Below are 13,926 nucleotides of genomic sequence, written 5' to 3' on the forward strand. Positions count from 1 at the left end.
CTGTGTGGTATGGAAAACCACGTCCGTCATGATGTATTCCCTTAAGAAAAGTCTGCATTAATGCAAATAACTGATTTAAAAGCATTGAGGAAAGGGAAACATTATGGGAAATCACAAAGGCCAGTGCTCTTTTGTTGTTTAGTTAGACTTTGCCTTTGACAAGATTGGATATAGTTGTTATGAAAATACCATTAGAATTTAACACGCTATAGTTAACATTTTTATATCATCAGCAACCAAGTGAATCCAAACCATATGCATGTACTAAAATTCCCATCCATCCACCACACCCATTCACATATATACAACAGCAAAGAGATCCAGGCCAACGAACAATTCACATCCAATTTAAGCCATCAACACATAACTATAAGCATGCAATGGTCCAAATGTGAACACATGTAATTAATAGCAGTCACATAACACACAGTATAATACTCCTACATAGTAACACACCTAAACATCAGTGATGTACAACTATAGTACTCTCATCGTGTTTATTTTTAATTTGGCGCTATTGACTTTTCGATTTACGATTGATCATATATCTTATTCAGAATATTTACGTAAATATACAAAATTATAAGTCATATTTAAATTTTTTAAAAACAAATTAAATCATAACAAAATAATCAATAACTATACATTTTTTAATAAGACAAATAATTAAAAATAGATCCAAAAGTTAATAATGTTAATAAAAAAGAAGCCGAGGGAGTATATATTGATGCAGGTGGACACGGCGGGCAACAATAATTGGGAGAGATGGTCCAGTGGGCAAGAATCTGGCTACCAACCAAACCAAAATTCACAGCTCGGTTCGAAAAGATCCAAAGAACCCAACGAGAGGCCCTGGGAGATGCAGCCTGGGCACGTAATGGCGCGCCCAATCGCATCGTCGTGTCGCTGCGGAGGACTTTTCGCCGTGGCCCCGGTCTACTTTTTGCTGAAAGGGACGACGGCACGGGCACGAACGGACCAGAGTTTTTCTTGACACATTTCTGCCGTTTTTCAAGCATTCTCACCTCACCTGATCAATTTGCTTGGCCGGATCGCTGCATTTTTGTTTCTTTTTTGCTTGTGTTGTCTTATACTCTTTCGACTGTTTATTCAAACATGTACCCTTTGGATATGAGCCGTGGGAGAAAAGAAAATGGGAAGAGATTGTAAGAGGCAAACCTCGGACTCGTGCCATTTTTAAAGCTTTAGTAGCAAAAGTTTTGCAGATCGATCAAGATCTTTCAAGCTGATGCTACATCTTATTTTGTCGCGGGAAATTGATGTAGTTGGAACCTCTAAACATTTAGGCAGTGTTTATTTTGGATATTTTTTTATTAAAAATAAAAGATTATTTAATTTTTTGTTATTGCTATTTAATGATGTAAATGATGAAATTAGCTAGTATAAATTTTACAAAGATAAGATAATTGGAGTTCTATATAGATTTGTTTTTTGAAAAATGTATTAGTTTAGTAGTTCAGAAAGCATGCACATGAAAATCAAGAAAAAATCTTGAATGAAGAACACAGCTTTACTGACACTATATTTTAAAGATTTTTTTCTTTTTTATGTAAACATGACAACTTCGTGTCGCTGACATCTTAACCTCCACTTGATTTTCCTACGACACCATGTATGTATGCGTCGACGGATGATGCAGCAAATAGTCCTTTTAATTATTTCTACTCTGCAAAAACTGTGAGAACAAACGAGGCGCTAAACACCAATATCGCGATCCAACTTCCGTTCGAAAATAATGCTGTCACGGTTGAACAAAAGTATCCAGTGACCACTCGCGGCGGAGGAAGAAAAGTCCCACCCCCACCTCCCCACGCGCCGCAACCACAGCGAGAGCCGGCTCCATCGGCTTATCGGCTCGAGCCGATCCAATAGCCATGCCACGCAGGCAGCTGCAGCAACTGACGTCGGCGCGGGCAGCGAGCCGAGCCACCGCAAGACGCCACCCATCGATCGATCGGCTCGGCTTGACGGCCATAAATACTCTCTCGCCTCTCTCTAATCAAATCTCTCTCTCTCTCTCTCTTCTTCTCTTCCTCTCCCTCTCCGTTTCGAGATTCTGAGATGAGATTCTAGGTGATTCCCGTCCTCTGGCTTCTTCTTCTTCTCCCTCTTCTTCCTCCTCGGGCGAAATCTTTGGCTGTTGGTTCTTCTTCCTCGCTCGCTCTCTCATCCCATCTGTTGCTGTGTCCTGGTATGTGTGTATCCGGTGTATCGGTGAGACCTGCATGTGTGTTTGGTGTGTTCTTCATTCCCTGTACCGATTGTTCAGCTCGCTGCCCGGCCATGGATTTCCTCGGTTAGAGAATTGTTTGCGCGGTTTGGGTAGATCTGCCTGTGCCCTGTTCTTGCTGTTTGGTTTGGTTTGTGAGATCGAATTCACGAGCGTCTTTTTGCTGGGTTTCTCGAGTCTCGATCGGTGCTGTATGAGTATAAACAAAATCTCGGGAATTTCTTCTCTTTGTTTTCCCTCAGGTTTTGCTTCGCGGTAAGAAACTTCGGTATGCTCGGAAATTTGAGCTGCCAGATATGGCCTGCGACATGTACATGTACTGTTTACAGTTTGTGACAGATGTTGGACAAAGTTCAGTAGCTCTCTTGAGTTGCATGTTTGTAGGGAATTTCTATGTATGTGAATTTGTTTTTTGGTATCTTCCACTTTGTCGCTTGCTGCATGAACTGATACTGTTCCTTAATCAGTTCTTTTTTTTTTCATCTCAAAAAAGGAAGGATTTTTGCCTGGTTCCATGTCGGAGAACACCTTAGAAAATCTTCCAGGACGTGTATAACACATATATACTAGGATTTGTGTCCGAGTTGATGCGGTTTAGGTTGGTTCAGGTATTTTTTGCACGTAAATCTGAAATGGTTTTCACAGGTATGGGTCCTACTAGAATGAATACCAGCAAGCTGTTCAGCTGTCTCATGTAAGCCAAGAGGCTCAAGGTGACGCTTATGTTTGTGGTCACGGTTGGTCAGTTAGCTGTTCGCTTAGTCATATGTATGAATTTTGTGTTGAATCCAATAAACCATCACATGCACAGGTAGCATCTCATGCTTGTGATGTTCTTTTCGTCGGTTACCGATTGATTGCCTAGTCAACTGAACCAGCGGTTATAGTTGTCCTAAAAATAAAAATCTGCTCATGGTAGCGTGCTGTTTGTACCGTGAAGAAATGATCTGGCACAGTTGCTATGTTAGGTGCGACATGAACAAATCTAAATTAATATTAAGTAGTAATCCTATAAGAAGGTGAGGATTAATTGCACTGATTCATCCATAATTTGCAGCATGAGGCTTATGAGATTCAGTTCTTCTCAATTGTCAACATAGTTAGCAACTTAATTAGCTTGACGTTTGGAAAGGCAAAATTTCAGTCAAGCTGCTAGCCAACCCATTTTTGTCAAGTAAAATGATGGCGGTCTCAATTGATATGTGGCTCTGGGGAAGTTTTGACTTTTATTATGTATTTGACACGCCTTTCTATTCCTTAAATATTCAGAAAGTATAGGTAATTATGAGCTAAAACTAAAATTAGATAGAACAAACATGTAGTGATTATTTTATTGCGTGAAAACTTGGGACTTGCTTTAATTGTATCTGACTATTGTGTTTAACTCCCCTCTTGATGAATGAAATAATTGGTTTGACTACGAAAATAAGTAAAACTTTTAAAATTTTATAGCACTCTACCAAATACATTAGTCAGTCTACCAAAATAAAGCTTCTTTTGATGATTATTTCGTTGTTTTGTTCAACGAAACTAGTCACTGGGACTAACTGATTGCAACTAAGTTTTAACTTGAAAATTTTGGGAAGATTATGTAGTTAAAGTTTCAGGGGATCCCGATAATCAGTCAAAGAAACAGAGATTTCATGAGCACTATTTCACAAATGAAATTAGAAGCACATAAAACCTGTAGCTCCTAAAGTCTTCAGTTTCAACCATTCCTGATGATTTATTCTTCCTGAAGATTCCTGTGCAAAGAAGTCTATACATCTTTTTCTAACTATCATCCCTTCAGCTTCATAGTTGGCATCGTTCTGTTTCGCCTAGTTACCCTCAAGTCTATATGAATTTTTTTCCACTAATTAATTTTTAGTCCTTCTTTGGAGCATATGATCTGTAGCTGGCTTATCATTTCCATTGTATTGCAGGACTTTTCAGTCTGGTGAATTTTCCAGCAGACACTAGCATTTATCTGGCTCTACCTGCTTCCACTTGATGCTCAGCTACCAAAGAACATCACTGTCTCAGATGGTCTAGCCTTTCAGAGTTGAAGTACATTTTGGCTCAATTTTTTTCCTGAAACCAGAGATAGTAAATTCATGGACAGGGCTGACACATCGGGTTTTGTCAGTGGTGGACTCAACTGCACTTCACTCCTGCTGATATTCTTTCACTTCGTCTACTCTCCGGTGCACATATAGAAGAAGATCAGAAAGCCCTGATCTTTCTGTTGTTTCTTCCACCTTTTACACACTGCGGTGAAGCACGTAGATAGCCTAGATGAACAACGGTTTTGCTGAAATCATTCGGCGTGGAAACCAGCCTCTGATGGATAGTTCTGTGGTTGTGATAATGGGACACTCTGTAGCAAGCTACACTTTGGACAGCCATGGACAGAGCTCGTCTTGCATGGACCACCTGGATTCATCGATGCAGAACAGTATCCATGGAAGGAGAGGTAACCGGAGGTCGAACCATGGGGTGTCTGCGAAAGATGACGGCTGCGGGCTGGTTCTTGGATTGAGTCCGTCGCCGGACACTGGCAACGCTGCGCCGGCGCGCAGGTCGAAAGCGCCGCCGGCGACGTTGTTCAGGCAGAGCTTCTCCTTCACCGAGCCAGGGATGCTGAGCCTTGGGCTTCATCGGGGAGGTAATGGTGGGACGATTCAGCACCTGGAAGCGCCTGCTGGCAACATCATCTCCTTCGCTGCTGCCGCCACCGCGGTCGACGAAGGCTCGACGTCGGCGAGGAGGAGCTCCGGTGGGTACATGCCGTCGCTGCTCTTCGCGCCTCGGCCCAGCCTGTCTGCTCCTGAAGAGGCGCATGATCTGGTAGATCACACGGACAACACCGTCAGTGGTGGCGCTTACCATGCGCGGCGTCGCCTTCAGCTCAGCCCTGAGCCTTCGGCGACCATGACGGAGAGCTCGTTTGGTGTGAGCTCCGATGTGGTCACGGTGGCAACCAATCCTGTGCAGCCGGCGGCGCAACCGCAGCGGCGGCATCCGAAGAAGTGCAGGTTCAAAGGGTGCTCCAAGGGCGCGAGAGGTGCGTCGGGGCTGTGCATCGCCCATGGCGGCGGGCAGAGGTGCCAGAAGCCCGGGTGCCACAAGGGCGCCGAGAGCCGCACGGCCTACTGCAAGGCCCATGGAGGTGGCCGCCGGTGCATGCAGCTCGGCTGCACCAAGAGCGCCGAGGGGAAGACGGATCACTGCATCGCCCACGGCGGCGGCCGCCGGTGCGGGCACCAAGGCTGCCCGAAAGCCGCGCGGGGCAAGTCCGGGAGGTGCATCAAGCACGGCGGAGGGAAGAGGTGTTCGGTGGAGGGTTGCATCCGGAGCGCCGAGGGGAGGGTCGGGCTCTGCATCTCCCATGGCGGCGGCCGGCGGTGCCAGTTCCCGGACTGCCGCAAGGGGGCGCAGGGCAGCACGCTCTACTGCAAGGCGCACGGCGGCGGCAAGAGGTGCGTGTTCGACGGATGCATGAAGGGCGCGGAGGGCAGCACGCCGCTGTGCAAGGCGCACGGCGGCGGGAAGCGGTGCATGTTCGAAGGCGGCGGCCTCTGCCCCAAGAGCGTCCACGGGGGCACCAGCTTCTGCGTGGCGCACGGCGGCGGGAAGCGGTGCACGGTGGCCGGCTGCACCAAGAGCGCCCGCGGGCGCACCAACTGCTGCGTGAAGCACGGCGGCGGCAAGCGCTGCAAGGTCGACGGCTGCGCCAAGAGCGCGCAGGGCAGCACCGAGTTCTGCAAGGCCCACGGCGGCGGCAAGCGGTGCACGTGGGCCACCGGCTGCGAGAAGTTCGCCCGCGGGAGGAGCGGCCTCTGCGCCGCGCACGGCACGCTGATGGCCGCACAGCAGCGTCGCGGCGGCGGCGGCGGCGGCAGTGGTGGGAGCATGATCGGTCCTGGCCTCTTCCACGGCCTCGTCGCCATGAACAACGGGTACTCCTCCTCCGGCGTCAGCACGGTGTCAGAGTCAGACTGCGACGTCACTCCGGTGGCCACGACGATGCCCGAGCTGATACCTCCTCAGGTGCTGGTTCCCAACTCTATGAAGTCGTCTTGCTCGTCGGCGCCGCCACCGCCGCCGCCGCCGTCGTCGTCGGGCAGGGGCAGAGAGAGAGGAGGGATCGCCGTTCCCGAGGGGAGGGTGCACGGCGGCGGCCTCCTGTCGCTTCTTGGCGGGAGTTTCAGGAACGTCGACGTCGACAAGCTCTGAAGCAGCACCACTCGTTAAAATCAATGTCAGTTTCTACAGTTCTACTATAGCTGTTCTTCAAAAAATGGGAAAAAAAACTGAAGAGTAAAAAAAGACAAATTCTATAAGCTTTATATAGATGTTAGACTGGTATGGAACTACGATTCATAGGTTGTTTTTGATGTTATTATGTCAAGATTCAAGACTCGGGACATGAACTTCTCTGGGGGATTTCATATGTTTTGAGTTCGTTGTGAACAAAATGCATGCAGACATGGATTTGTCAGGGGGGCATTTCATATGTTAATTTCGACGACATCGACATGAATTTGTCAGGGGAGTTTCGGATGGAATAGGCTTTTACGTACGCTGCTGTTCTTGTGAACAAAATGTAAATGCAGTAATAATCAGACATTTCTTTGTGCTACGATAAGCATAGCAATCATCTAGCTGATGATTCTCATGAATAAAGATAAAGATGAATTTGTGGTGAGTGATATGTCTTCTGGAAATGGATTTTAAATGCTACTATCATGTTTCTTGTTTACGGCCTGAGTAGTTATGAAAAATTCTAAAAGAATTAGACAACACATACTGTGTACGGAGTATGCTCAACAAAAAGTACCTCAAGATACCTGTAACTCGAGGTATCAAATCATTTCTCACCATTGGATTAGCTGAGTAGGATGTGTGCTGTTAGATCCAACGATAAAAAATGATTTAGTATCGTGAGGCACTTTTTGTTACTTTTTGTTTGATTGTAAAATTGCTCATGATCTAAACACGAAGAAACAAATGCCCTTCTTTAGGGGAATTGGATCTAAACACGAAGAAACACATGCACTTGGGAATTGGAGAAACTAGGCCGCGTTCGTTGCCCCCATATAAGTTAATTTTCTCTATCGTTTTCCGCGCGCATGTTTTCCGAACTGTTACGGTGTATTTTTTGTAAAAATTTTCTTTAAAAGAGTTATTTAAAAATCTTATTAATCTATTTTATATTTTTTTAATAATTAATTAATCATATACTAATCTATTACTATATTTTCCGTGCCAGTTAAATTAACTTACCAACCCTCACAACGAACGCGGCCTAGGGTTATCTACTTGCTATTAGTTCATTCTCCATTATGTATTTACTTAATCTCGTGATTTGAATGAGAATCTATACTATTTGGGAAAACTGCTATTAGTTCATTCTCCATTATGTATTTTACTTAATCTCGTGATTTGAGTGAGAATCTATACTATTAGGGAAAACTGATATTCTATGAGTATCAGCTATCATAAGTCCCCCATAAATAGAGCATTTATTATCCATGGCTATTTTTGCAAGCCCCCTTTTCGCCGCCAATTTTACATAGGCTATACTGGCAGCAAGACCAATCCTGACCCTTTTAACTTCAAACCCCCGATAGTCTAACTGAACATGATAATACTTATTGGAAAATATTACAAGCAGAGACCACCGTGAAAACTGGTTTGCATGTCTTTGATATCTAAAACCATTTTATTTGCGCTTCTCTATGCCGATGGCTTCGTTGCTGATAAGAATTTTAATGTTTGTCGAATCATTGTTTTTTGCAAAATCAAATTGCGTTGCAATGTTGAAACAACTAGTCCCATACATTGCAATTGCAGCATCCCAACTAGCAACAGGTGTTGGTAGCACTGTAGCAAGTGCACAAGCCAGAGATCTTCGGTACCACCTCCGTCTCAAAATAAACGAATTTCTGTGTTTTTTTTAGAATTTTTGACTCTTCATTTTATTTGAAATTTTTTTATGATTAATATTTTTATTGTTACTACATGATAAAATATGAATAGCACTTTACGTGTGACTAATTTTTTAATTTTTTAATAAATTTTTAAATAAAACAGATGATCAACCGCTCGACTAAAAAACCCAGAAATCCACTTTTTTGGACGGGTCAGTACACAGCTAACACAGGTGCGCGACAGCGCAAACACTATAGCAGATCAGGCAAACGCATGAATTGGCAACCGCACTAGCCTGCATGCACGCTAGATAGATTAGGCACCGGAAGCAGACGGCGAAAATGCGCAGCACGAGGCGCTGGACGGACCACCGTATCCTCTCACGCAGAAAACCTCGAGAATGGAAGGAACCGTAGGTCTCACAAACCAAGATGGCTTTCACTCTAAAGGGTGTTAACAAACGACATAATTATAAACAAAAATAATTTATAAATAAAATATTTATATACATGTTTTTATCGATCTAAAAGATGGTAAAACAAACAACGATAAAAAAATTTTAAAATCAACTCTAAATTTTTAAGTTTAAAAATTCAAAATTTGGCAAGGGGCATAAATCCTGAGACATCCCCGTTGCCTTTGCGTCTGCATAAGTAGCAGGTGTCCACTGTGCAGAGGACTTGCATAGCAAAGCTAGGCCTGTCATTTTGTCAACATGGCGAGAGCCGTGCTTCCACTGACTGTTCTTGCATTGTGCCTTGCGGCGCTCGTCTTCTCCAGCCGCGCCGGTGCCGATGCAGCGGCCGGGAGGAAGATGGTCGGCGTGTATGAGCTGAAGAAGGGGGACTTCTCCATCAGGGTCACCAACTGGGGAGCTACTCTCATGTCTGTGGTTCTTCCTGACTCCAATGGTATGTTCTTTTTCCCTCTGTATTTCACATTTTTTTAGAGAGGTAGAGGCTGTATTTCAGGTTTTGATTTGCACAGTTGGACTGTTTTTTTTATATCACATCCCGAATTTCCTTGCAGGCAACTTGGGTGATGTAGTGCTGGGCTATGATACGGTTGCTGAATATGTTGTAAGATCATAGCCCTCCCCTCTGTTTCTCCATCCTCTTCTCTCTTGTTGAGAAGCGTGGATTCTAAGCTCTCGAGGAACGTCCCCTTTTCGGTTTTTTTTATTGCATGCTATTTAAATAGTTATAAAAAACATAAAAAAATTATGAAGATAGATTAATATGTGATAAGTCACTGTACAAACATTCAAATTCAAATATGACTTTTACAATTTATAACAAAAATAACAAATTAAACTGCGAATAGTATACACATACTCACAATCATATATTTGTTATTTTTGCTATGGATTACAGAAGTTATATTTTAACTTGTATGTTTGTGTAGTGATATATTACATATTAATCTATCCTCACAAATTTTTTATAACTATTTAAATAGTATACAATAGACGAGGGGACGTCCGCTGAGAGCTTAAAACAGTTTCCCCTTGTTAAGTGATGTATCATTGTGCAGTATACTACTATACTGCATAAGATTTGTTCTGTTCCAATAAAAAGTATTTTGAGGTACCGGTACTTGGAGATACCAAATTATTTTTTACCATTAGATCTAGCTAAGTAAGATGTGCACGGTTAGATCTAACGATCAGAAATGATTTGGTACCCGTGAGATACTAGTACCTTGGCTGTATATATAGATCAACAGAACTTAAATCCATGAACTGTTTTTCGTTTCAGAACGGCACTGCCTACTTCGGAGGACTGATCGGCCGCGTCGCCAACAGGGTCGCCAACGCGCGGTTCACGCTGGACGGGAAGACCTATCGGCTGTTCCGCAACGACGGGAACAACTCGCTCCACGGTAGTATGCACGCACGCACGCAGCGTTTCCTCCTCCTTCCGTGTTGCTCCGATCGATCGCCGGCTAACTCTGTCTCTGTTACCAACTCGTCGTTCACGCTTCGTCTTTGCTCTCGCTTGCTCAGGCGGTCACCGTGGATTCAGCAAGGTCGTGTGGACGGTCAGAGAGCACGTCGGCGGCGGCGCCTCGCCGTGCATCACGCTGTTCTACCACAGCTTCGACGGTGAGCAAGGTAATAGCCACCGATGATTTTCGTGATAGCCTAACGATGAAATGCTTTGTATTCCATTTCTTTAAGAAATCAAACAAGCTTGCTGTGCATTTTTAACTTTGGTATATATTAGCAAGCAGCCAAGCACTGCATGCCAACGGCATCCTGCTCTGCGTCCACGTCCCTTCATTTATTGCATGCTATCTAAATAGTCATTAAAAAATTTAAAAAAAAATTGTGAAGATAGATTAAATAAGATATATCATTACACAAACATGCAAGGTCAAATATGACTTCTGCAATCTATATTTGTTATTTTTTTTGTGGATTATAGAAGTTATATTTGAACTTGCATGTTTGTGTAGTGATATATCTTATATTGATCTATCTTTATGATTTTTTTAAAATTTTTTAATGACTATAGATAGCATGCAATAAACGAGTGGATATCCACTCGATGGTATAAAATAGTTTCCCCTGTAGCGGAAGTGGGATATATTTCCCTGCATATGCAACGCGCTTTTCTCCTTTTTCATCGTGGAAAAGCTTGCTAAACCCCCACGATGTGCAGCAGCGGTACAGCGAGCTTCATGCGCACACAGGCACACTATACACTACTAGAGGCATCATGGCAAACATTTCTGGAGGATAAAAAAGAAATTGAGGACAGAAAAGCAGCAGAGCACTACTGCAATATGCATATACTAGTACATGCATGCACCTCATTTTATTCAGAGAACCTAATCAACCTATCAAGTGCACTATGGACAAAAATCTTGAAAACAATAGTGATGTTAGAGTGTACAATATCATCGCACGTTCTGAAAATTTTGCAGACATAAGAAAGAGGAAAAAGATAAATGTGAGGGATCAATTCAATTTATAAACCAACATTTCAAAAATTTTAAAATTTTAATTGTGAGCGTTACTACGCGTGCAGTAGAAATTTTATAATGGTAAAATTGAAAGTAAAATATATAACATCGTGATAAATTTGTGTGTTATATATTATGTTAAAATAAATAAATTGGTAATATATATTATCAAAGATTCAAATAAAATGTTTAACATACTTATAAAGTTACATAATTAGATTTAAATTTAATACAGTAACCTTAGTGTAAGATAAACTAACATCGGTTAGCCAGGTTTTCCGGGCGACCTGGACGTGTACGTGACGTACGAGCTGCGGAGCCCGTACGTGCTGGCCGTGCGCATGAACGCGACGGCGCGGGGCAAGGCCACCCCGGTGAACCTCGCGCACCACGCCTACTGGAACCTCGGCGGCCACGGCAGCGGCACCGTCCTCGACGAGACGGTGCAGCTCTTCGCGTCCCGGTACACGCCCGTGGACGCCGCGCTCATCCCGACGGGGCGGCTCGCGCCCGTCGCCGGCACGCCCTACGACTTCCGCCGCGGGGCGGCGGCGCGCGTGGGCTCGCGCGTCGGCGTCCCCGGCGGCGTCTCCGGGTACGACACCAACTACGCCGTGGACGGCGCCGGCGCGGGCGGTCATCAGCGGCGGCTACGGCCCGTGGCGGTCGTCCGGGACGGCGCGACGGGGCGGGCGATGGAGCTGTGGGCCGACCAGCCCGGCGTGCAGTTCTACACGGGCAACGGGCTCGCCGGCGTGCGCGGCAAGGACGGCAGGGTGTACGGCCGGTACGGCGCGCTGTGCCTGGAGACGCAGGGGTTCCCCGACGCCGTGAACCACCCGAGCTTCCCGTCGCAGATCGTCCGGCCGGGGCAGGTGTACGAGCACAACATGGTGTTCAGGTTCTCCTTCTTCTAGCTAAGCTATAGCGCTAGTCATATGCATGCATCCGGCTCGCCGGATGCACTGTCACGTTGAGAGTTTTTGCTAGAAGAAATGAAGAATAATAATAGCACGCGCATGTTTCTGTGCTTCGTCCTCCTTGACTTCAGTCAACAATTGAAGGTGTTTTGGAAACTCTCTTGATATCGTCGCTTGGTCTTGCTCTCCAGTAGTGGGAAAAAAAACTTCTCCATCGTATTATTCATACCGACGTTAAAAACATGAAATTCCAAAAACATCTTTAAATGGAAAACTTAAACTTTCAACATAATGTTACTATATGATATAGGCCACGTTCGACGTAGCAAGTTACATATCTAACTCATCTCGTTTTCCACGCACACGCTTCTCGAATTGCTAAACGTTATATTTTTTAAAAAAATTTTCTATAAGAAAGTTATTTTAAAAAATCATATTAATCTATTTCATATCTTTTTAATAATTAATTAATCATGTATTAATCTATTACTACGTTTTATGCGCCGGATAACTAACCCTCACCCAATCCACTGCCAAACGAGGCCATAATAGTATTACTATAATATAGCCAGTGGCAAATCTGCCATGCGTGCACGCTAGGGTCTCTAGCCCCCACTTATAAAGATCCTTCTAATTAAGGTGGTGTTTAGATTGAGAAAATTTTTAGGAGAAGTGTCACGTTAAATGTTTGACCGAATATCGGAAGGGGTTTTCGGACATGAATGAAAAAATGAATTTCACAGCTAGCCTAGAAACCGCGAGACGAATCTTTTGAGCCTAATTAATCTGTCATTAGCACATGTTGGTTACTGTAGCACTTATGGTTAATCATGGGCTAATTAGGCTCAAAAGATTCATCTGAAGATTTCTTCCATAACTGTGCAATTAGTTTTGGTTCATCTATGTTTAATACTTTATTTAGGTGTCCAAAAATTTGATGTGATGTTTTTGGAAAAAAAATTTGAGAACTAAATAAGGCCTAAGTCTCCACTAAATTTTCATTCATAGGTTTATAGAAAGAGAAGCAAGAGTTCTTTCTAAAAACAATTTTATCATCCTTGAGTAGGTATCAAGAGGTACCACTGTTTTCTACGTAAAATTTGGTACCTCTTGATACCTTAGGTACTAGAAGATATCAAATGTTATATAGAAAAAAAATGATATCTCCTGATAGCTTCTTAAGGATGGAAAAAAAACTTTTTTTTCTAAAGATTGAAGAAGAGATATTCAACTCCACTATTACTTTTTCTGCATCCACCCCCAATATAACATATATAATCTTACTTTTTAAAACCATCACATCACATTTAGATTTCCGTGGCACATAGGAAAAAAATTATAGATTACGTCAAAATTTGTATAGAGAGAAAAGAAGAAAAATCATAAGACACATTTTTTCTACAACTTATGTACCCGAAGTTAAAATATAGTTACAACGTAGTTACTATAATTATGCTATATTAATATTAGAATATTTTCTTCTCAAAGACTTATGGAAACTTTTAAGATATTCTCATGCAAAACTGCTACATGTAACAAAGTGCCGGGGGGCTGATTACTTATGCAGCATTAGTTAAGAGTGAAGCAACCGAAACCACCAAAAAGAGAATCCCAAACAAATGAACGAAAGCAAACAAAATATTTGTTCTAGGGTTTTTTTACCATCATAAAAAGTATCTCAAGATATCAAGAATTTTAGTACAAATTTTTGATACCTCAAGATACAATGTATCTCAAAATATCACACTTTTTATATAAAAAAATGGTACCTTAAGATACTTTTAAAAAAACTGAAAGTTCCATCCTAAAATATAACTACATATAACAGATAAATAACATTTTAATAATTAATTAGCTACAGTTTATCACACA

The 13,926-nt window shown here is 43.2% G+C and overlaps 2 protein-coding genes across 4 annotated transcripts; both read left to right on the plus strand.

Moving 5' to 3' along the window:
* Positions 1 to 2,028: 2,028 nt before the first annotated feature.
* Positions 2,029 to 6,940, plus strand: LOC102711408. Of its 3 annotated transcripts, none has more exons than XM_040520898.1 (2): positions 2,029 to 2,094; positions 4,177 to 6,940. In XM_040520898.1, exon 2 carries the CDS (start codon positions 4,529 to 4,531, stop codon positions 6,467 to 6,469), a length of 1,941 nt encoding a protein of 646 aa, XP_040376832.1. In that variant the 5' UTR covers positions 2,029 to 2,094; positions 4,177 to 4,528; the 3' UTR covers positions 6,470 to 6,940. The 3 variants fall into 3 exon arrangements, with proteins under 3 accessions (XP_040376832.1, XP_040376831.1, XP_040376833.1); XM_040520897.1 differs by having other exon boundaries at positions 2,050 to 2,212; XM_040520899.1 differs by having other exon boundaries at positions 2,050 to 2,160.
* A 1,931-nt stretch (positions 6,941 to 8,871) lies between these two features.
* On the plus strand, positions 8,872 to 12,221 carry LOC102711675 (galactose mutarotase-like). The gene is made up of 5 exons (XM_040521322.1): positions 8,872 to 9,078; positions 9,197 to 9,246; positions 9,925 to 10,048; positions 10,173 to 10,280; positions 11,408 to 12,221. Exons 1-5 carry the CDS (start codon positions 8,883 to 8,885, stop codon positions 12,049 to 12,051), a joined length of 1,122 nt encoding a protein of 373 aa, XP_040377256.1. The 5' UTR covers positions 8,872 to 8,882; the 3' UTR covers positions 12,052 to 12,221.
* Positions 12,222 to 13,926: the final 1,705 nt, after the last annotated feature.

Source organism: Oryza brachyantha, chromosome 2 (genome assembly GCF_000231095.2).
Source record: "Oryza brachyantha chromosome 2, ObraRS2, whole genome shotgun sequence".
Classification (NCBI taxonomy): domain Eukaryota; kingdom Viridiplantae; phylum Streptophyta; class Magnoliopsida; order Poales; family Poaceae; genus Oryza; species Oryza brachyantha.

Excerpts from the sequence above, each read along its gene's own strand:
- LOC102711675 (XM_040521322.1), top strand. The coding sequence starts at position 8,883 with ATGGCGAGAGCCGTGCTTCCACTGACTGTTCTTGCATTGTGCCTTGCG. Across the intron at positions 9,079-9,196 it reads GGTTCTTCCTGACTCCAATG|GCAACTTGGGTGATGTAGTG; the intron begins GTATGTTCTTTT and ends ATTTCCTTGCAG. Across the intron at positions 10,281-11,407 it reads CAGCTTCGACGGTGAGCAAG|GTTTTCCGGGCGACCTGGAC; the intron begins GTAATAGCCACC and ends TCGGTTAGCCAG.
- LOC102711408 (XM_040520898.1), top strand. The coding sequence starts at position 4,529 with ATGAACAACGGTTTTGCTGAAATCATTCGGCGTGGAAACCAGCCTCTG.